This window comes from Saccopteryx leptura, chromosome 2 (genome assembly GCF_036850995.1).
Source record: "Saccopteryx leptura isolate mSacLep1 chromosome 2, mSacLep1_pri_phased_curated, whole genome shotgun sequence".
In the NCBI taxonomy this organism is placed as follows: domain Eukaryota; kingdom Metazoa; phylum Chordata; class Mammalia; order Chiroptera; family Emballonuridae; genus Saccopteryx; species Saccopteryx leptura.
In genome coordinates this window covers 238149212-238173085 of record NC_089504.1, presented here as the reverse complement: position 1 = coordinate 238173085, position 23874 = coordinate 238149212, and the positions used below count along the sequence as shown (strand labels likewise).

Genomic DNA, 23874 nt, shown 5'->3' with positions numbered 1-23874 from the left:
CCCTCCCTCCCTCCCTCTCCCTCCCTCTCCCTCCCTCCCTCTCTCCTTTCTTTCTTCCTTTCTTCCTTTCTTCCTTCCTTCTTTCCTTTCCTTTCCTTTCCTTTCCTTTCCTTTCCTTTCCTTTCCTTTCCCTTTCCCTTTCCCTTTCCCTTTCCCTTTCCCTTTCCCTTTCCATCTCTATGGATGTAGTTATTAGTATAAGATCTCTGTGCTGTATGGCCTGACCAAGAATTGGAACTACGAGAAGGTGTTGTTTTCCCCACATCCCAGCGGAGTTAAAGTTGATTATAAACTGTGGTGGAAATTCCATGAGGAAACAGGGGTTCCACAAAGAATATGAATTGAGTACGAACTGTTGGCTGCCTCAGGGCTTGGAATGAGAAGAGAAGGCACATGATGGAATAACCTCAAAGCCCTCTCAAGTAAAGTGGGGTCTCATCCTGTTCTTCTCACGCTACCACATTCCACCAGGAGATTGCCTGGGAATAACATTTTTGTGCTTTACAGTTTGATCTGTTTTCATTCATTGGAGACGTAGCGCTGTATTGTTAGCTAGGTGTTATGATCTCCGTGTTACATAAGGAAACTGAGACCCAGAGAGGCTGCGATTTACCCAGCGTGGACCAGCTCGATCCTTCCCAAACTGCCACATGGCCGTCTCTTTTTGTGTTCCGTCATGGATGTTTTTTCCTTGGGTTTCTTTACAATCTTTAAAAATCCAATTTGCACTCCTCAGTTATTGTTGAAAATAATGACATTTCTTGTGGGAGAAAAATGTATGTCCCAGAATTTTCTCTTGTGTGTATAGTGTAGTAAGTATCCAAAACATCTTTGGTCCCCATAGGACCAGTTGAGCTGTTTTCATCCAAGACAGAGGCTACCATCTCTTAATACCCTTGTTCCTCACTAACAGGTCTGTTTACTCTAACTTGCAGTTGTAATACAAGATAGGCTAACAGCAAGAAGACTCAGGTTCAGAAGCAGTAGAATGTTGATTGTCACGTGACTAAATGGGTGTGGTGGTTAAAACAGTTTTAATTGAAGCAGTGCTGGGCATTAATCTCAATCTGCCTTACCATACCTCTTAACCGTGAATGACTCAAGAGTTCATTCAGGAAATTAGCTATTTTGGAAGGCTAGCTGTTAAGTGGCATTGTTTTTCTCATAATGTCTGATCACCAGGGTCATGACTGTCAGTTTAGTCAAGGGTCTAGAATTATAATGTAGCTCCATTATTTCCTGGGACTACAGGCTTTATTAGGAATACCAGTTTGGAAGTCCCCTCCCCCCCCCAAGTCTCACTTTCACTACAGTTTTAATTAATAACAAAACATCTCTAATTCTGTGTCTTGCTCTCTACCTGTCAGATTCTTCTGTTTTACTGGCTTTACTGAATGCTTTCAAAGGCCCATTTGTCAGTCACCTGTCGAGGACTGATCTCCTCCAAAAAAAAAGGTGACTTTTGAAAATAAAACATGTTACTTTTTGATACAGGCAGCAATGGTACAGAGGTGGCCAGAAACCTAGCTATGTAGGCTGGGTCTACAGATTTCAAAGCTACAGGTAATCGAGTAGTTAGGTAGGAAAGGCAGGAGCTGACTTGAGAAAAAGCAGGCTGGCAAAAATGGATCAGAGGTCATCGTGATCCAAGAAGCCAGTGAGGAGGCTCTAGCAATGTGTGCTGCAAAAAGACAGGTTGTGATTTGGGAAGGTTGGAGCCTTAGAACCATGGGGCTCTTAATGCTTATGGCCAGAGGGCCAGAGTGGACCTGCTCCTATGTCCTGAAGGGGTAAGCATGTTAAATAAGATCACAACAGGTAGGAACAGAATGTGCTGTGGAACCCCCAGGGCATTATTCCACTCTGTGCCCTGATTGCTTAGCTATAATTTTACCTGGAGGTTGGCACTATTTTTCCCCTTGGGAGGTAGGACAGAGATCCCTCAGCTTCATTATATAGAACACTGTCTCTGCTGTTGTCATTATTATGACTAAGTGTTCTTTTCTTATTTTTAACTTGGTGGCCATCATTGGAACCCTGAATGGAAAATGTAGATCTAGTTAGAATCTTCCAGAGTGTCCACAGCAGCTCTCCCTCAAATATTTCAGAACGAAAAAAGATTCCATGGTCAAGGAAGTCCAGGAAACATTTAATATTATATATCTGTCTTAGAGATTTACTGTGTATATTAGTATATAAAGGTTTTTGTGAGTCTTTGAGTAAAGAAACTTATTTGATCCAAAGTTTCCCAAGCTTTTTGACCCCAGAATTTTGGGTTTTGTTTTTGTTGTTGTTGCTAATACCTACTGACTTTCTTTTGAAGCAGTATTCTTTAACTTGGGAAATAGAACATACCCTTGGAAATAATAACTACATGCCAAGTGGATTGAGCCTTGAAATCAGTAGGGAAGATTTAGATTATCAGTAATGTTACCCCATGATTTAGAGAAAATATCAATACCTTATTAAGGGGGTAGATAAGCCCAAGAAAGGGACTAATAATAATGAGATGGGTGTATTTGGGAAAGTGAGACTGGCTTGTGTCCCTTAGACCTCACAGGATGATGAGGGTACCTCACATTTATGTTAAGCTTTCAGATTTACAAAACTGACATTTTTCATCAACAGGACCCCGTGAGGTAGAAAGGCAGATACTGTCTTCATTTAACAAAAGAGAAATTGCAGGTTAAATGACTTTCCCAAAGTCACATATGACATGACTCATACGTAGTAAAACTAGCATATCAGGAACTGTGGGTTCAATATCCAAGTCCAGGGTTTAGGCCCGTATCCCCACAGTAGTTGCCCACATCTGTGCTAGTGAGTGCTTCTTTTGTAGCAATGTACACTTCCTCTTATTGCCTTTCTTTTTTCCCCTTCTAAGTACCTCTAGTTGCATTTCTACTCTTGAGTTCTCTCTCAGCCGCTGCTGCTTCCCACCGCCTCTGCGTGATGAGCAGTCCAACCAGAACAAACACCTGGGTTGTCTCTCAGCCTCCTACTTCTCAGAGGGTCACAAACTTTAGACTTGAACACATTTCACACTTCTCATACAGAAGATTCCAGATAGAAATTTAGAACCTACTGGGTTTCACCATTGCTGGTTTTGTTTTCATAAATTCAGCAAACATTTATTGAGAACTGACCACCAGCTACAGGCAAGGCACCAAGCTATCATTCATCACTTCGTTTTCTTTTCTGATGCATTAAAGTAAGTGGTACACACTTGGCTCCTTAATATGTCAGGATGTGTATCATTAAGTAGAGTTTAACATTTGTTTGCAGTTCCTTTTGTGTGTCTGTGTGTGTGTGTAACTCTGTTTGTCTACTCAATGTGTGAATGGCTCTATCAGATCAAAACATAAGAGAAAGAAAACCGGAGTGGGCATCCTCATGAAAGTAATAGAACTCTGTGTAGTTTGAAAGGGTCATGTCTGCTCTCTTGACAGTCTTAAAATAAAATTCCTTCTACTTCTACTGCCTGACCAGGTGGTGGCATAGTGGATAGAGCATTGTCCTGGGGTGCTGAGGACCCAGGTTCAAAACCCCAAGGTTACCAGTTTGAGTGTGGGTTCACCAGCTTGAGTGAGGGGTCGCTGGCTTGAGCATGGGATCATAGACATGACCCCATGGTCGCTGGCTTGAGCCCAAAGGTCACTGGCTTGAAGCCCAAGGTCGCTGGCTTGAGCCTAAGGTCACTGGTTCAGCTGAAGCCCCCCCCCCCCAGCCAGTCAAGGCACATATGAGAAAGCAATCAGTGAACAACTAAAGTGCCACAACTATAAGTTGATGCTTCTCATTTCTCTCCCTTCCTCTCTGACTGTATGTCCCTGCCTGCCCCCCCACCTCTCTCTCTCTCTCAAAAAAAAAAAAATCTTTCCATCACATCTTCCCTTCACCCCACGACATGCACACAGAGCCCCACATAGTACCTGTGTTAGAACATTCCATTCTCTGAGGCAAAACATTCCATTCTCAGAAGCCAGGAAGAGGAAATCTTGTAGGCAAATGAGGCCAGGCTAAGTTGGAGTGCTTCTTCCTGGTAGTGGCTTTGGGGTCATGAGCACTGACAGAAACCAGGGGAGCTGATTAAGATTTAATGGTAGGTAGGTTGGTTGGTTGTTTTCACCTGGGTATCTCATGGCTAGTCAAGCTGTCTTTCCTGGAGCCCTGTTACTCACAGGCCGACTGATGGGTTAAAGTAGTGGTCCCCAACCTTTTTTGGGCCACGGACCGGTTTAATGTCAGAAAATATTTTCACAGACCGGCCTTTAGGGTAGGACGGATAAATGTATCATGTGACTGAGACAAGCGTCAAGAGTGAGTCTTAGACGGATGTAACAGAGGGAATCTGGTCATTTTTAAAAAATAAAACATCGTTCAGACTTAAATATAAATAAAACGGAAATAATGTAAGTTATTTATTCTTTCTCTGCGGACTGGTACCAAATGGCCCACGGACCGCTACTGATCCATGGCCCAGGGGTTGAGGACCACTGGGTTAAAGAATCCACAGTGAGTTTCTGCCTGTCCGAATTCTACCCGTTTTTCTAGGACCAGCTGCCAGGGCATCTCCTTCTGAAGGCTTCCCTCACCATCCCAGCCCAGTGATTGCTTCATCAAGTTGGTACTTACTATTCCTGCTTCAAGATCTTGTTTGGCTGAACTTATTAACTAATCTTGTTTTTGAAACCAAAACCATATCATATGCTGCACATACTATTTTGTAACCTTCTTTTTAAGTTAGTAATCTCTACTTTTCTACTCCAATAATTTTTCATTATTCTAAGTCTGCATTCAAATTCCTCTGACTGACCTCAAAAAAAAAAAAAAAAAAGTTCTTTACTCTTAGTTTGCAACTCAGGATCTAATCCAGGACCCTGCCTCGTTTTTTTATTACCTTATGTCTTATCCCTTAGCTGTTATTTATTTTAGTACAGTTTTCCTTTGTGAGTTGACATGTTAAAAACAAACAAAAAAATTGGTCTCGTTCTGTAGAAAGTTCCAGCCTCTCAATTCGTCTGGTTGCTTTCTTAGAGGGACCTTTAGCTCATTCTTCTATTTCTTGGCATTTTCTATTAACAGGAGGTTATATAGCAAAGCGTGGTGGCTTCAAACTAAACATTTTTGGCTAGAAGATAATGCATTTATGATGCATGACATCAGATGACACCTAGCTGGTTGTGCCTCACTCAGTGATGCTGAGATTGGCCCCCCAGATTACGGCAGACATGTGAGATCCTCCATCATTCATTGTAGTTCCCCCCCTAGTTCTTTTACCTATTTCCAGGCCTGGGCTGCAGGGCTGCACCCTGCTCCTTGCCTGACTACTGCTTTGCCTGTGGTATATGTTCAGTAGTTACATGTTGCAACGGTATCAGATTACCACATTATCTGGAATTGTCGCTGTTGTGTTTTTTGCTCTTTCTTAGTAGGTTCGGTTTATTAATAAATGATCGTTCTGATCTGTCGAGAGCCCCTCCCCTTTTACCTAGGAGCTCTGAGGTGACGGGTTATGTGGATTCTTTTCAGCTTAGAATAATTATTCCGGCATTTAAGTGAGCCTCTGTCTGAATGTGCTCCAAATTTTCGTGTCTATCTTCTCAGGCTCCTTGCTCCCGAGAATTTTCAGGCTTATAAGGCTGCAGCTAATTAATAATCTCCATCATGGCCTCCCAGACAGACATGGATGTTGACTGTCAGGAGGGAAGCGGGCGCAGGTTTAAGGAGAGGAGTGCTTAGCAGTGAGATAGCACTTTATACCTGAAAGCCTTCGCAGACATTAACTAATCAATTTTCCAGCACCTTGGATAAGTGGGAAATGGGTTTTTATTATGAACATCTGAGAAAGTGAGATAGGCTTTTAATCTCTTAACTCTTCCTGAGAAGTTGATGTTCACTTGGGAACAACTTACTTTTTGTAGCCTGGTATACTATTCAACATTCTTTTTTTTTTTTAACACACCCATTCTTTGACCTCCCATTTTTCTCAGGAAAAAACTGAGTCAGCTTTAGAACTTACTGGTTTTATTTTCACAAAGCCAATCCACTAGGCAGTTTCTGCAAGTAGTAAGCTGTTCTTGTTCCCTTATCATCCTTGGAGAAACAAGAAAATAGGACAGATGCCAACTCACAGCACTGAGTAAAGTCTATTTTCCCAGAGAAGTAGAGTTAGTTTGTCCCATGTTTTTTTAAAAAAAAATTTATTTCTTGATTTTTATTATTTTTATATATTCATTCATTAGAGAAGAGAGAGAGAGAGAGAGAAGGGGGGGGAGGAGCAGGAAGCATCAATTCCAATATGTGCCTTGACCAGGCAAGCCCAGGGTTTTGAACCGGCGACCTCAGCATTCCAGGTCGATGCTTTATCCACTGCGCCACCACAGGTCATGCTATTTCTTGATTTTTAGAGAGAGAAACATCATTTTTGTTGTTCCACTCATTTATGCATTCATTGGTTGACTCTTGTATGTCCCTGACGGGTTCAGACCCACAACCTTGGTGTAATGGGACAATGCTCTACAGTGGTCGGCAAACTCATTAGTCAACAGAGCCAAATATCAACAGTACAACAATTGAAATTTCTTTTGAGAGCCAAATTTTTTAAACTTAAATTATATTGGTAGGTACATTCCTTATCGAGGTATGTGGTATTTTGTGGAAGAGCCACAGTCGAGGGGCCAAAGAGCCGCGTGTGGCTCGTGAGCTGCAGTTTGCCGACCAGGGCATCTGAGCTACCCAGTTAGGGCTAATGTCCCATATTTATTAAAGACCTGAGGAAATAGACCAGATTGCTTACATGAATTGCTTATGTTCACCCAGTGAACCAGGAAGTTGGAACAGGTGATCCATGTCCCAGTACTTTTTCCTTAAACCAACAGTTCTTAACCTTTTTGTCCCCATCAAGACACATGCTCAGGCCCTGGCCTGATAGCTCAGTTGGTTAGCATAGTCCTGAGGTGCAGAGGTTGCTGGTTTGATCACCGGTCAGGGGCATTTGCAGGAATAGATCCATGTTCCTGTCTCTCTCTCTCCCCCTTCTTCTCTTAATAAAGTCAATAAATAAAAGCTTTTTTTAAAAAGACACATGGTCAGAATGCTTCTGTTAATGTTCAGTTTGCTCAGAGGACTGGCTGTAACTATACCTTTTCTCTCCCATTGGAGAAAACATAATGAGTAAACATTTTGAATTTGTTACTGTTCATATTTTTTTAACTAAAATATTTACTTCATTGCATTATCAGTAATAGCAAATGATTTGCAGCATATATCACAACTGAACCAATATGTTCACTCATCGCTTTATATAAAATTTTTAATTAATTTTTTTCAAAATAGTACATGGCATTGTCAGAAGACTTTTAGTACTTTTGACTTCTTAAACACACACACACAGCAGTCTCTGCCTTCTCACCTCCCATATCATATGTAGTTCCTTTTATATTTTTCATTGTTGATTTCCTTTAAATCATCTTTTTGTCAACTGATTGCCTGTTGTGAGCCGAACCCTTTCTGAATACCGGAGAAGTTGCACGAGAAGTTGAGCCACCCTTTCCTCTGAGGAACCGACAGTTTAATGCAAGTGATAAGGCTTGTTTGGGGGAAATAATTTGCCATACTGGAGAAGTCACTTCACCTCTGCCAAGGTCATTTGAATAGCGGGTTAATGCTGTCCTCATAACAGGTATTATTATGAGAACTTTGTGAAATAAATCATGTGACAGCAGTTAGCTCTGGTGCCTGGCTCAGGACGGGCACTCAGTAACTGTTCACCCAATTTGTATTTAGGGAGCCATACAAGACACTTGTCACCAGATAATTAAATGGTGAAACGGAGGCCATTTTTTAAAGAAAATTTGAATTGAGAGACAGAGGCAAGAACTGTGAGCTAGAGTATATTGGCTTCATGGAGGATGGAGGACGTAGAGCGGCTCAGAACCTGATGATCAAGCTGTAGGTGTCGTAGGGATGAGGAATGGATAGACTGATGTGGAGGAAGGAGTTGGGCTCCCCTGTCCACCTCCTCTTACAGAGTCTCACCAGCTTTTTATCCCCATATAAGATCTCTATTGCTTCCCCAATGACTCCACAGAAAGTATTTCTACACCCAGTGGGAAAACCCTATGGGGCTAATCCTTGTTGGCATTACTATTTCCATGGCAACCATCAGATGATATATATAATCCTGGGCAGAATACAAGAAGTGTTTTCATCAACAAATGCCCAAATCTGCTGGTATAATGTCCTGCTGGGAGATAACCAGACTACTTGCACTCTGCTTTTTATGTAATGTCTAATACCTGGGGTGTACACCTGAAACTAATATAATAATGTATGTCACTGGCAATTGAAAATAAAAAATGATAAAAAAGGCCCTGGCTGGTTGGCTCAGCAGTAGAGCGTCGGCCTAGCGTGCGGAGGACCCGGGTTCGATTCCCGGCCAGGGCACACAGGAGAAGCGCCCATTTGCTTCTCCACCCCTCTGCCGCGCCTTCCTCTCTGTCTCTCTCTTCCCCTCCCGCAGCCAAGGCTCCACTGGAGCAAAGATGGCCCGGGCGCTGGGGATGGCTCCTTTGCCTCTGCCCCAGGCGCAAGAGTGGCTCTAGTCGCAACATGGCGACGCCCAGGATGGGCAGAGCATTGTCCCCTGGTGGGCAGAACATCGCCCCTGGTGGGCGTGCCGGGTGGATCCCGGTCGGGCGCATGCGGGAGTCTGTCTGACTGTCTCTTCCTGTTTCCAGCTTCAGAAAAATGCAAAAAAAAAAAAAAAGATAAAAAAAAAGAAAGTGCTTTATAAATATACATTACTATAATCCTTTTCTTCAGGTTTAGTTTGTTGCAGTCAACCCAAACTTTAACAGAACTTTAGAAATCTAAATTTAAAGCTTACTCACATATACTTTTCTGGGAGGGGACCTATTTAATAACAAGCTCCAAAAAGGATTTCAAATCTATCAACTACAAAAAAAAAAAAAAAAAAGACCCTATTATAAAAGACAGGACGTTGGTGAGGTTTACAGAAGGCTCTGGGAAAAAAGTTGTGAGTTCTAAATATTGAAAGATTGCACATGCAAAACAGAGTGAAGGTATGGGTGGAAGGTGCACCCAGCAGCAAACCCAGGGATCAGTCATGGATGATTTACATCAAAGCCTAAGTAAATCTGCTTGAGCCCATGGTGATGACCTATGAGAGGAAATGGTGCCCTTTCCTGGGGATGGACTATTTAAATCAAAGGGAGTTATCTCATTAATTCCTTGACAATCCTGCTGGAACTTGGCTCAAGGGTGCTCCTGGGGTTTAGCTTTAATCCAGGTCTGTTTTCTCCAGTCGTAGCTGGACTATCTTGAGAAGTACTCATAGACAGTATTCAGATTTTATCTCCCACAGTAAACACGTGAGCACCTACTGTGTGCCACCATACCTTTTTAGGGAAACAAACATAAATAGGAGGTACAGTTCCCATCCTTAGGTCCTTCACCATGTACTAGAGAAAACAGGCCTATAAACAAAACAGTGTGTGGTAAACAAACAAAATAGAGCGTGCAGTACTCAAAATAAGGAGTGTTGAAGTGCAAATAATGTCATTTTATCTTGGCAGATTATAAAAGCAATATAGCAATATAGTGGTCACCTCTGAAAAAAACACTGGGCTGTTAAGAATGTATCAGGTGAATATTTTTCAGGGAAAGACATTCCAATAAGAGAAATCCTTAAGGAAAAAAAAATATTTTTTTTTTAATTTTTTTTTTCATTTTTCCTAAGCTGGAAACGGGGAGGCAGTCAGCTGTCTGACTCCCGCATGCGCCGGACCGGGATCCACCCAGCACGCCCACCAGGGGGCGATGCTCTGCCCCTCTGGGGCGTCCAGAGCCACTCTAGCGCCTGAGGCAGAGGCCACAGAGCCATCCCCAGTGCCCGGGCCATCCCCGCTCCAATGGAGCCCCGGCTGGCTGCGGGAGGGGAAGAGAGAGACAGAGAGGAAGGAGGGGGGGGGTGGAGAAGCAGATGGGCGCCCCTCCTATGTGTCCTGGCCGGGAATCGAACCCTGGTCCCCCGCACGCCAGTCCGACGCTCCACCGCTGAGCCAACCGGCCAGGGCCAAAAATATATATATATTTTTAATTTAAAAAATATCCTGGAGGCAAGTTCAGGGGGAAAAAATAAAAAAGGCTAATTGGAGTAATAGTTCTTCTTTTGGGAATGGTGGGAAGAAGAAAGCAACCACCACTTGGGAAGCAATTTTTCCCTAATCCTTCTCCAGCTGCGAACAAGAACATCTGAACTTTTTAACCTTGTTTTGAGGTCTCGATGCGTCCCCTGGTGAGCCATATGACCAAAAGAAAATAGTACTAGAATTTTCTTTCTTTACTAGGATTAGACATGACAGCTATTTTTTGAGGGACTCCTGACCGAGGGTCCCCTGGACATCATTTGTCCTCAGTGGAGAGCTCCTGTCTACCGCAGCCTGTCCCCATCGCAGTCCTACAGGAAAATTTACCAAGAATGTCACTCAGAGCTCTACCCTCCCCTCGCCCTTCCTGTTTAGTATGAAAAGGTTCTCTGTCTCTTTTCCAAGTATTTTTGTGTTATCTCCTTTTGAAAGCATAAACATTTCACAGTCCAGGAAGTCCTCCCGTACTCATAGTATTTTCAACCTCAAGAGAACAGAACAGGGGTGTGGGGTGGCACCTGTCCTGGAGAGATGTTCTTGGAGACAAGATCATGCCTCAGTTTAACCGAATAGTACTTCTTTTAGCTTGTCTACATTTCCATATCCACTCCCCCCCCCTTTTACCCCCAAGATCTTTCAAAGTTTCTCTCTTATTACCCTACCACCACCCGTGGATGGAAGAGAGCGCCTGAATTCTCCGAAGCTCTGCCCCAGGGCTGCCATCCTCCGTTGGTCCCTACACTGGGTTTTCTTAGGCTCTTTAAGAGCTTCCCTCGTTTATACGAAATCTTTTAGACATTTCTGTGCTGGTGACTTGAACATCAGATCTTAGATCAGGGTTAATCTTTGAGATTATTAGGGCCAACATGCAGTAATGACAAAGATGACACCTATAGCAACAGCTAGCACATACGGTACTTGGTGTGTACCAGACGCTGTTCTGCGCACTTCACATGTATGAATTTATTTCATCCAATAACCTTTTGAGGTAGCTACCACTTTATCCTCCTTTTACAGGTGAGAAAACTGAGGCACAGATAGTTACACAGTATGCCTGAGGTCACACAGTGGAGTAACTGGTAGAGAAGAAAGACTATGTTCTTTTCTGACCTTGCGTGTGGAAGACAAGTTTTCCCACAGGAACTGAGTCTCGTTTATCTCTGTGTCCTTAGGAAGCAAACATCCCATCCATGCTGGAATTGGTGCAGAGTGCCAGCCGCCAAGCTAACACAGAGGATTGTGTCATTTTGGTTTAAAAAAAAACAAAACCTGAGTGAATCAAAAGCTCTGATAGTGACTACAATATAGTGGGAGTATCTGGGGCCGGTCTTATTATATGTGTCCTTGTAGAACATTTAAATAGTGTGTATACACTAACACACTCGTAACCAGACATGTAGAACTATTTCCCCATCTATCCAGTTGTATATATACAGGGTTTGGAAAAAGTAGGTTTATAGTTGTTCATATGGAAAATAATAAAATAATTAATAAATGATAATACAAGAATGAACTCTGTGTTACATGTACTCATGACTGTAAACCAACTTTTGCCTCACCCTGTATATGTTAAAAACTGTAAGTTTATACTAGTATCCTCAATTACAACCCAACGCTAGAAAGTTCATTCCAGCCTTCCCTCTTTTCCTTATTTGTAACTTTACCCAAAAGGAAAACCTGGTTCTCATTATTCATGACATATTTACTTATTTGTCCAAGGCTACTAAACATACAGTACTGTCAGAATTGCTAGCCCATACCTCTGTGAAAAACAGACTTACTAATTGCAGTGCAATCTCTGCATAGTTCTTTCCCCCCCGAATCTTCCAGTATACATACAGTCAAAAGACTTTCCCAAAGTTAGTTAGGTCATTTTCCTCTTTCCTCCTTCAGGTTGGTCATGTTACTCATTTGTGGTGTAGTTGGGTTTATTTGTTACCGTTTGTGTTCGTTGCAGTAATTTGCATAAATGAAACATTACCATGGCGCTGTCCCTGTCTTGTCAGCTCCTTAATGCTTTTAAGAAGTCTTTTGTATTTTATCCAGTATTTTTAGCTCTTTTCAGTAGAAGAGTCAGTCCAAATATCCTAGCCCACCATATTATTAGAAATAAAGCCTTTTGTTTGGAAAGGTATTGGTGAAAATCTTTTTGTCTTCATACATGAAGGAAAACATATATATACGATATATGTTTATCACATGATAAACATATATAAACTTCACTTAACACATGATAAACTTCACTTCTGAGTTTTATTTTGAATGGCTTTGGGAGAAATTGGTGTACTGAAGCCTAGTGAGAACAAAAAGGCTATTTTACATTTATCCTTCAGGAAATGGCTATCGCTTTTATTATTATAATCAAGACAGTAAAAGGGGAGCTTATCACATAAAATCCTGTCATTAGTGCGCCCATTACCGAATTTGAAAGTTTTTGAACAATAAAACCGTGAAAATAAGAACGGCAGTCTTCTGGTTAATTGGATTTTCCAGTTAGCAAAGGCTAATCATAAACCTATTTTTGGTTCCAGTTGGTACAGACTTTCTTTTCTAAAGTATATTCACCTTCCTTTCTGACAGTAAGATTATCCATTCCACTTGTACTCAGGCAAAGTTCTACCACCACCATCCAGGGAAGGGTATTCATTATAACTACAAAATGTGGGGAAAGTCCCAGATGCCTCACAGTGAAGGGGTGGTGACGGAAATGATGACTTAGCTACTGGGTGAAATATGACAGTCATTTAAAGTGATGGTTAAGAAGAGCAGTAATAATGTAAATAACAAGGAAATGCCTTTGATACAATGCTACGTGAAAAAAGAAAAACCTGTATTCATAGTATGATTATAACTAATGGTACACATAGAAAGACCAGTGGGGATCAACAACACGCTAACAATATTTTTAAAGTGTACCCACAGTCTGCAACAGGGTTCTGTTACATTTCAGTTGGAAAGTAAAGTTAATTATTTTGAAAATAGTGTTCTAAAGCAACAGTTTCGACTGCAGTGAATTACAAAGGTTTTAAATAATTCAGCCTCTGAAGTTAGAATAAATTCAAGATTGTTGCTCTCGTGTCACTTTCATTTTGATAAGCAATGTTTTAGAGGGAGCAAAGGGGCAGAGGAAGAGGGGTCCTGCATGCTGAGGCTGAGGGTGTGAGGGTAGAGGTTGCAGGTCTGGGTTTGAATCCCAGCTCAGCACTCACCAGCACAAGCAAGACCTTGGGGAAATGGCTTACCCTTGATAGCCTTATCAGTAAATAGGAAAAGTCAGACTACTTCCTCATGTTACTGTGAAGAGTAAATGAGTTAATACATGTGACATGCTGAAGACCAGGGTGCACGTAATATATAGTTGCTGGATATGCGAAGCGTTGCTATAGGTGTTATCATCCTTTTGCCTGTCACTCTCACTGCCACCCCGGAGGTATTTCAGGCAGATGCCTATTAATTATTATGCCCTGGCAGAAGAAAGATTGAGAATTTCTCTCTCTTTTCAGATATAAGCTGAAGTTTATTTAGAAAGTCACAGAGGTAGAAGTGAGCCAGCTGGGAGGCGTGGGCTTAGGAAAGTTAAAGAGGCGAATGGGGGCCCTTGGAGCTTAGGAGAAAGAAAAGCAAAGAAAGTGCACCTGGGGGAAGGAGGAGAGGAAAGGAATGGGTGCGATCTAGAGAGAGCTTGCGGCCCTGGCCGGTTGGCTCAGTGGTAGAGCGTTGGCCTGGCGTGCAGAAGTCCCGGGTTCGATTCCCGGCCAGGGCACACAGGAGAAGCGCCCATCTGCTTCTCCACCCCTCCCCCTCTCCTTCCTCTCTGTCTCTCTCTTCCCCTCCTGCAGCCAAGGCTCCATTGGAGCAAAGATGGCCCAGGCGCTGGGGATGGCTCCTTGGCCTCTGCCCCGGGCGCTAGAGTGGCTCTGGTCGCAACAGAGCGACGCCTCGGAGTGGCAGAGCATCGCCCCCTGGTGGGCAGAGCTTCGCCCCTGGTGGGCGTGCCGGGTGGATCCTGGTCGGGCGCATGCAGGAGTCTGTCTGACTGTCTCTCCCTGTTTCCAGCTTCAGAAAAATACAAAAAAAAAAAAAGAAAAAAAAAGAATAGAGAGAGCTTGCACACATGAGTTTTTCTCTTAAAGCACGGTGAATCAGGAAGAGTATTGAAATAGTGTATCTTTCCTACTATAATTTCTAAATTAATTGGTTCATTTTCCCCCCCTTGACAAATAAGTTAAATGGGCGCTCATGTGTAACTAATGCAATTTCCTTCCCTCCATTAAACAAGAAAGTATCTAGTTAACAGTTCTGCTTTAGCCATTTTAAACAAATTTAAACATTCCATTTTGGAGAAATGGTCATACATTATTAATCGTGTCAATAAGAAGAGTAATCATGGAACAGCTCTGCTCAGTGGGGAGAAAGTAATGTGTCCAGGATGGTACTCTGACCCAATCAAGCACATCAGGGAAAAGGAACACACTGTCCGTTTGTTTTGCCAATTGGAAGATTAATTAATAGTAATAACCCCAAAGCACTTGGATTATAAAAGGAGTTCATTTCAGATAACTCAAGGACTACTTACTCTTCAGCATTCTTTAACAGAATTTGAGTTATTTCTCAAATGTCTTGTGTTTATAATCATTTAATCTATGTAGGGAAAGTATAAGGGACATTTTGAGAATTTTAGAGATAAGTACCTAACGATTAAAATGTTTCATAAAACCCAGTGGTGGCAAGGTTTTGGGAAGCAAGTGTATTTGTACTCTATTGGTAGGGGTATAAATTGAGGCGACCTTGCCTGACCAGGTGGTGGCGCAGTGGATGGAGCGTCGGACTGGGATGTGGAAGGACCCAGGTTCGAGACCCTGAGGTCGCCAGCTTGAGCGTGGGCTCATCTGGCTTGAGCAAAGAGCTCGCCAGCTTGGACCCAAGGTCGCTGGCCCCAGCAAGGGGTTACTCAGTCTGCTGAAGGCCCACGGTCAGGGCACATGTGAGAAAGCAATCAATGAACAACTAAGAAGTCGCAACGCGCAACGAGAAACTGATGATTGATGCTTCTCATCTCTCTCCGTTCCTGTCTGTCTGTCCCTGTCTATCTCTGTCTCTGTAAAAAAAAAAAAAAAAAAAAATAATAATAATAATAAATAAATTGGGCCTGACCTGTGGTGGTGCAGTGGATAAAGCGTCGACCTGGAAATGCTGAGGTCGCCGGTTCGAAACCCTGGGCTTGCCTGGTCAAGGCACATATGGGAGTTGATGCTTCCAGCTCCTCCTCCCTGTCTCTCTCTCCTTTCTCTCTCTCTCTCTCTCCTCTCTAAAATGAATAATAAAAATAAATAAATAAATAAATAAATAAATAAATAAAATAAATAAATTGAGGCGACCTTTCTGGGGGACAGTTTGGTAATACCTATCAAAATATATATGCATATTCTTTTATCTACTGATTCCACATATAGGAATTTATTCATATATAGCCTGTTCTGCCACAAGTACAAAGATGGATAAGCAAGGACTTTTTTTTACAGTAAAGAATTGGAACACTCTAAATGCTCACTTAAGTAGGGACTAGTTAAATAAACTGTTATATTTGTATAACTGTATACCAGACAGTTGTTAAAAAGGATAAGGTAGATCTACATATTGACATGGAAGGATGTTAAAATAAATGTATGTTTAAAGCCAAAATTTTGGGCTTCTAGTCAAGATGGCGGCATAGGTATACATGGTACTCAAATCCTCCCACAACCACATCAGAATTACAACTGAACTATAGAACACCTGTCATTCAGAACCGCCTAAAATCTAGCTGAATGGAAGTCCTACAACTAGGGGTTTAAAGAAGCAGCCACATTGAGCGGCTGAGTTTTCATTAACCATGGCTCACAATGTTTGCCCACCCAGGGGGTCCCCTGAGACCCCACCCCACCCAGCTTGCAGACCCTTCCAAGCCATTTTCAGTGGTTTTCTCATACAGATGGCATGTTTTGGTTCATGCTTCAGACTTTTCTAAAATATCTCCAACAAGCATCATCTGGCCTCTGTGTATTCCATATCTCCCGATAAGTGGCCCAGGCCTGGCACTAGCAGCAGCTGGCTTTGGCTCACAGCCTGGCCTCTCCTGGGCACCTCCAAGCCCAGCACAGGTGGTAGCCATCTTCACATTGTTCTATAGCAGTGGTTCTCAACCTTTCTAATGCCGTGACCCCGCAATACAGTTCCTCATGTTGCGGTGACCCCAAACCAAAAAATAATTTTGGTGGCTACTTCATAACTGTAATTTTGCTACAGTTATGATTCGGAATGTGAATACCTGATATGTATTATGTATTTTCCGATGGCTTTAGGCGACCCACAGGTTGAGAACCGCTGTTCTATAGCTTATGCTGAGTGGCCCCAGGCAGGGCACAGGCAGTGGCTGACCTTGCACCTCCCGGGAGGTCCCAGAGCCAGTGTACCTGGTGGACAACTTCAGACCATGACAGATTATAACCCTACCACCTCCACAAGCAACACACTCAAGGGGCGGACTCTGGGAGCACCAGAGCCCTGCTGAAGCAAGTCCTGCTCCATAGGGTCGACTCCTGCACAGCAGCTACTCCGCTATTGTCGCAGTCAGTCCTCACTGCTCACCAGCCTGAGGGTCAGTCCCTTCCACTGATGCCAATACAATCAAGACTCAACTACAACAGGACAGTGCACACAGCCCACACAAGGGTGCACCTGTAGTGCCCAACTTGGTGACTAGGGAGGCTGTGCCACTGGGACCTACAAGACACCAACTACCAAGTCTGGGAGACGCAGAGCTCTACCTACTACATAAAAACAAACACAGGGAAGCAGCAGCATGGAATGTGAAGATAAAGAAACATGTCCCAAATGAAAGAACAGGAGCTATCTCCAGAAAAAAAGAACTAAACAAAATGGAGTCAAGCAATCTACCAGATATAGAGTTCAAAACAATGGTTTAAGGATGCTCAAGGAACTTAGTGAGAACTTCAACAAAGACGGGACTTACAAGAAATATTCAAAGTAATGAAAAGCAAGGACATACAACCAATATTACTCTACCCAGCAAAGCTATCATTTATAATAGAATTGAAGGAGATATAAAGAGCTTCCCAGAGCAGAAAAAGCTAAAGGAGTTCATCACCACCAAACCAAGTATTATAAGAAATGTTGAAGGGTCTTCTTTAAGAAGAAAAAAAGAAAAAATACGAACAATAAAATGGCAATAAATTCATATCGATAAACAATTGAATCTAAAAAGCAAAGTCAGTGAACAAGCAGAACAGAAACACTCATAGATACAGAGAGCATTATGATGGTTGCCAGATGGGAGGGGGCGGGGGGAAAGGTGAAAGGTGAAAGGGTTAAAAAGTACAAAGTGGATGTTACAGAATAGTCATGGGGATGGAAAGTACAGCATAGGGAATACAGTCAGTAATATTCTAGTAACTATGTTTGGTGTCAGATGGGTACAAGACTTATCAGGACGATCACTTACTAAGTTATATAATGTCTAATCACTGGGTTGTACATCTGAAACTAATATTATATATTAACTAATTGAAAAACAAAAAAATTAATAAAAGAGTAATACTTGGGCACAGATTCAATTTTCATCACATCTTCTGCAGGACAGAAGTATTTTTCTGGTGATGCTGATACTGGATCTGTGTTAAACCAGAGCATCTCCTCTGAGACAGAGAAACTTGAATAATGTAAACACGATCTGAGAGTCTTAGGATGGAGTTTGAGATCCATAGTGAGATTTATTCATTATAAGGCAGAACACTCACATAGTGCTTATTTGGCAGGTACAATGTCTTCACAAATATTAAGTGATTTATATCATTAGAATTCCAGTTTAGAGACATTATCTCAGTGTTCTTAGCTGCAAGCAAGGAAGGCAGCCTGTGATAAGAAAGCTTATTAAAGGGGAAAAAAGAGCCAAAAATTTTGGCAATGTTTTTGATAAGAGTAGAAAAGTTCAAGAAGGTATCCTAAGACACAGCTCCAAGGTGGATGATATTAGAGCTACCGCTGGAGATGAAGTGGACGTTTGTTTCCATCTTCAGTTCCCTCTTCTTTCTTCACTCTGAACATTTTGTTACTCTTATTATAGAGCTAACTTTTAAGAGTTGAAGAACAAGAAATACCTGAGCCAAAATCATGCCATCATTTTCAGATTGTTGATTCCTGATGGCATTCTATGCCACAGTTTTGCCACAGCTGTTACCGCCTGCTGAGTCGGGCATGGTAGCCAGACCATCCCTTAGAGAAGTAAACTGTGAAGTCCCATGCCTGCCATTTTCTACTTGACAATGAACTGTCCTACTATCACCCCCCACACAACCACCCCCAAAACCTAGAAGTAGGAAAATTTTTATTTCCAAGGGCCACAACTGCTGCCCCTCACCTGGGTAGGAAATTTTGGTATCTCCAAGAGCAGTAAGGCCCCTGCAGATTTACTGGCTGTTGAATAGCTTTAAAACAGGGGTCTCAAACTCAACTCAGCATCTGGGCCGCAGAGCAAGATCACAGCCGTTCGGCGGGCTGCACTAGGTCTACAAAAGGCAACTGTTACGCAACACTTTTCTCACTGCAGTTGAAAACAAAAAAAAATCAGTACAACAAGCACAATCGTACATGCAGTTTACTCAGTGTCACAAAACGACCAGAAACTGTAGTTCGCATCACAACTGCTGTTAACTAAGCTAATATCTAGCTAGGATGCTAGAGAAATGAAAAATACAAGTAGGCCCCTAGGCTTACTTAATTTTATCCAAAATATTTTGAACTTTGTGGATTAGTCTGCGGGCCGCACAAAATTGTTCGTCGGGCCGCGAGTTTGAGACCCCTGCTTTAAAAGGTCACCAGGAGACCAGAACTGAAAGGTCTGGCTGCGGAATATTTCTGTATTTCCCTATGTTTTCTAGCTTGACCCACCACCTTCCATGATGTTGTCAGAGTCACTTAACAGGCTGTGCCAACCCGGAAGTGCACTGTGTTCACTACAGGACTCTGTGACATACACCTGTGTTCTCAGTACCTGGTTTTCAAGAAAAACAATTGATCCTGGGATATTTTATTATTATGCACAGTTGGCCTAAATTTGGAGCAGTACAATATTTCTTTACTTCTCTAAACTTTAGTGATTTGACTCAGTCCCACAAAGTCCTGAACTGGAAATAAGGAAGTGGGCCTTCCTTTAGGCCTGCTCTTTGGCGTTACTATGTAAAGGAGAAATATGTCTGTAATTTGGGAAAGTGAGATTCAGAGAGGTTAAATGACTCGTATAACTTGTACACATATATATGGTAGAACAGGAACTCTAAGCCTGACCATTTGACTTTCTCTCTCTCTTTTTTTAATGTTTATTGTTTTGATTTTAGAGAGGCAGGAAGAGAGGGAGAGACAGGAACATCATCTGCTTCTGTATGTGCCCTGACCGGGGATCAAACCAGCAACCTCTGCACTGCAGGACAGCACTGTAACCAACCAGGCTGTTGGCCAGCCCTGACTTTTTTTTTTTTTTTTTTTTTTTTTTTTACAGAGACAGAGAGAGAGTCAGAGAGAGGGATAGATAGGGACAGACAGACAGGAACAGAGAGAGATGAGAAGCATCAATCATCAGTTTTTCGTTGTGACACCTTAGTAGTTCATTGATTGATTTCTCATATGTGCCTTGACTGTGGGCCTTCAGCAGAGGGAGTAACCCCTTGCTCGAGCCAGCAACCTTGGGTCCAAGCTGGTGAGCTTTACACAAACCAGATGAGCTCGCGCTCAAGCTGGCGACCTCAGGGTCTCAAACCTGGGTCCTCTGCATCCCAGTGCGACGCTCTGTCCGCTGTACCACTGCCTGGTCAGGCCAGCCCTGACTCTTTTTCTTTTTATCATACTCTCAGGAACAGAGTAGGTTCCCTTCAGGAAGGCCACTGTTACCCTGGCTAACTCTCCTCCTTGAAGAACTTCAAAAGAAGCTGTGAAATTCATTATGGCTGTGTTAGGCTTCCTGATATAGTACTTTGATCAGAAGGCATTTAGAACAGAATTATGTTCAAACTTAAGAAATTGTTATTTTATCTACGTGCAGAAATAGAGCATGTTCATTCTGTTGGTCAGGTGTAAAGGTCTGAGCCAGATTCCATCTCTGAAAAAGAAGAAAATAATTTCTTCTGAAGGGTGCATTAGTACCTTGCAAATGGTAGATTTATATGTCTCCATCATTGACACAGGCAAATGTTGGCCACCTGGTTGGAGGTGGCCGTGGTGTGGTGGGAGAGCGCAGAACCCTAGGCCAACCACCAGGGTGGTGCCATTCCCCACTTCAGCCTTTACCACCTCCTTGTCTACAAAACCACTGATAACTGCTGCTTAGGGCTGTTGGAGACTCAAATAAGAGATGTAGAAGAAAAGCCCTGTGAATAATACATCCCTTGGTACACCTGAGGAGTCAGACATTCAAGGAGACGTTGTAGCTAAGCAGTTAAGAGCTCAGATTCTGGAGTCGGGCTTCCTGGTGGGAAGACACGAATTTTATTTCTCAGATCGCTTTGAGAGGAGACTCGTCTACAGGAGCAAGTCTGATACAGCCTGGACTAGATTGGTAGCCTTCAGGGCATCTCTGCAGCTTGGTCGTCTCATGGCTCATGTCAAGGGGGGGATGCTTAGCATAAGGCCTGCTGCCTGAATTACCCCAGCGCTTTGCAGATCTAAACATGCTGTGGTTATTTGTTTGTTTTAACATATTTGAAACCCTGATAGTCAACTGAATTCACTGCAGGCAATCAGACTGCGGCACTTATGAGGTGGAATTGTCCTCATGGGCCTTCAATTTTATTAGAAGAAATCCCAAGAGTCTTAAATAAAATTGCTTAGTATTAAGAAAAGAAAGAAAATAACCTTGCTAAATTGGACTTTTAAAGTTTAGTTTCAATAGGGAGCAATAGAAATAGGAAAAAACTATTTCAAGATCTAAGAAGCAGTATTGTAGTCATCATTTGGCAGTAAGATGACCCAGAGTGTACCATTCTGATGTTACCACTTACTGAGATGCTGGGCAAGTGTCCTGACTTCCCTGCGCCTGCTCCCTCAGGAGTAAACGGAGGGGGATGAGCCCTCCTCTGGTTCTGACAACTGAGATCATGTATTGAAAGCACTGAGCACAGTTCCTGGCACCCAGGCACTATTACTATTATATTTAGTTAGGGATGATTAATGTTATTTCTAAGTGATTAAGAAGTCTGCAATAAGCTGGTGGTGTCTGGAATTAGACAGAAGATGAAGGGAAAAAAGAGATGGTTTGACTTTATTTCATTGTTTTGTAATTGTTTCAGAATTAGAACTATAGGTTAAGATTCTTACAGGCTTCTGTAGTCTGGGATGGGGGGGGGGGGCAACCTTTGTCAAATCTGTGGGACCAAAAAAGAAAAAAAGATGGACAATTGATTATATAGCACTTGAAGATAAAAAGAGCTATTGAACATGTCATCATTACTGTGAAAGCCTCATTGAACAGCTAGCCTACCATTTCAACGTTATTACCATCCCACTTTCTCTTGAAAGCCTTTTCTAACCATTTCAGCACATGGTGATCTCTCCTGAGAACTCATAAAGTTTACTGACCCCATTTGGCCTCAAAAAAAAAAAAGAAAAAGAAAAGAAAAAGAAAAAAAAAGATAAAAGGCTCCGAGGCAGTTACCTTGTCCTGAGGCTGTCCTCTCTACTGGGCCTTGTTCAGGGCACCCCTCATTGGGGCCCCAGGGAGGGAGGCTAGAGGCCATGTCTGACCCAGGGGGGCATTTTTTCAGGAGACTGTCCTGCTCAGTCAAGAGAAGGCACTGATACAGCACACACGTGGTACCTGGTGTTTGCTGTGTTTCAGCATTAGAGAAGAAATGGGTTCTGGCAGGAAGTGAGCACCTCGGCCAGTGCTCCCCAGAGAATTAGAAGTTGCAGAACAACGTCCTTGAGGAAGGAAAGGCCGACACCTTCACAGACAGGACAGGGAGTTTTAAGTAGTGTCCGTGTTGAGTGGAAGTGAGCCGTGCAGACGGAGGTGGTTTCCCTGGGCCTCGCTGAGGAAATGGACGGGAGGAGTACAGGGATTTGTGGTAGTAGGTGTAGCTGTCTTGCTCTTTCGTGCAGTAGACAGAGAGGAGACCCTCTCTCAATGTCGTAGATCTTGCCTGAGCCTCGGCAGTGGGCAGTCATAACGAGGCTAACGGACACATCAGCACTTACTATTTTCTAGAGCTGTTTCCTCTGACCAGCCAAGTGGTCTTGGACCTAGACCAAGCGTTCGTGGTGGAGGTAGTGGTGGTAAGGGTTTGCCTTGTTTGGGTGCTAGAGAACAATAGGACCCAAGGGAGGAAACCGGTGTCTCATCTTGTACTCCTTGTAGAATAGGGAGTTTGCAAAGAGACGCTTGAGAAATGAAAGGCAGACACCTGAACAGACTCGCTTTGCACAACCTCTGCCTCAGCTCTGAAGGTCTCCTCTGCTTGCAGGCCTCAGAAGTTGAGAGGCAACTCTCCATGCAGGTCCACGCCCTCAGAGAAGACTTCCGGGAGAAAAACTCATCAACCAACCAGCACATCATCCGTCTGGAAAGCCTTCAGGCCGAGGTGAGCCTCCCAGGCCGCAGTGCTTGGAGATGGAAGGGCTTTTCTCGTGGGGGGCGCTGCTTCGGGTCTTTCCAGTAAGGGTTCCTCGGAACTGGGAGACAAACACCTGGTCGCTCTCTCAAAAATCTCGAGGGAGGCCTGAGAGGAACTAAACGGGGAACCCTGGATCCACGTCCCTTTGGGTAGTCTGTTGTCTAGAAGAAGAAGGTTGCTCAGAGTTACCTGCTGAGTGTATTTGAAATCATCAGTGGCCTACTTTTCACTGAATGGGTTGATTTCCTCCAAAAAACATCCTTGCCAGTCCTAAATAGAAGATGGGAAAGGGAATCTTCCCTTTCTCCACTCCATTTGGGCCCAGTTCAGTTCACCTTACTGGGGCCTAGTCTTACCTACAAAATGAGAGTAGTGGAGTATCTGTTTCATACAGTTGTGAGGGTTTGAGAAGTTACTGCACGGGAAGCACTCTGTGTAGTGTTTGGAAGATCGCGATGTCATTGAAAGTGCATGAGAGGCCAGTCAGGGTCTGTGTCCCTGACTGGGCCAGAGGGAAGAACAACGTGCACTTAGGAGACAAAACGGAGTGTCCAGTCGTGGGAGGGGGTGGAGGGAAGGGGCATACTCTCGGCCCAGACAGGGGCTCTTTCCTGGGGAGGCTCTTCCCTAATCCGCTCCTGAGGACCCCTCAGCCAAGTGCCTGAAGAGCAGCCCTTCGGCTGAGTTACACGTTGAAGGACGGATGAATGTGGACCCCACTGTGGTAAAGGAATCGGCCAACAGTGGTCAGGCCCAGAGAAGCAGGCTGCTCCCCTGCTCAGTAAATGACCCGAAGATGTTTTTCCTAAAGTCTGTCAATATCTTCTCTTTTTCCCCTGCCTCTCATTCCCTTCCCTCCTCCCTTCCCTGGGAATTCCTGCTGGGATTGAGCAGCAGGTCCTCGAAGTAAGTCGCTTGTCCTGGTGGGTTTGGCATGCCTGTCTGTGCCCATTCGTGTGCATGACTTGCTGTTCAGTTCCCACTGCCAAGGTCTTACTCCTCCGAGTGGCCAGCCTTCTCTCTCCCCGCACCCTGACACCCAT

The 23874-nt window shown here is 43.4% G+C and overlaps 1 protein-coding gene across 3 annotated transcripts in view; it reads left to right on the top strand.

Moving 5' to 3' along the window:
• BICDL1 (BICD family like cargo adaptor 1) overlaps positions 1-23874 on the top strand; it is an 89177-nt gene that overhangs the window by 35677 nt on the left and 29626 nt on the right. For all 3 annotated transcript variants that reach the window (XM_066370785.1, XM_066370783.1, XM_066370784.1), the window contains exon 3: positions 22682-22798. In XM_066370785.1, coding sequence (XP_066226882.1) covers positions 22682-22798 — 117 coding nt within the window. The remainder of the gene's footprint in view (positions 1-22681; positions 22799-23874) is intronic.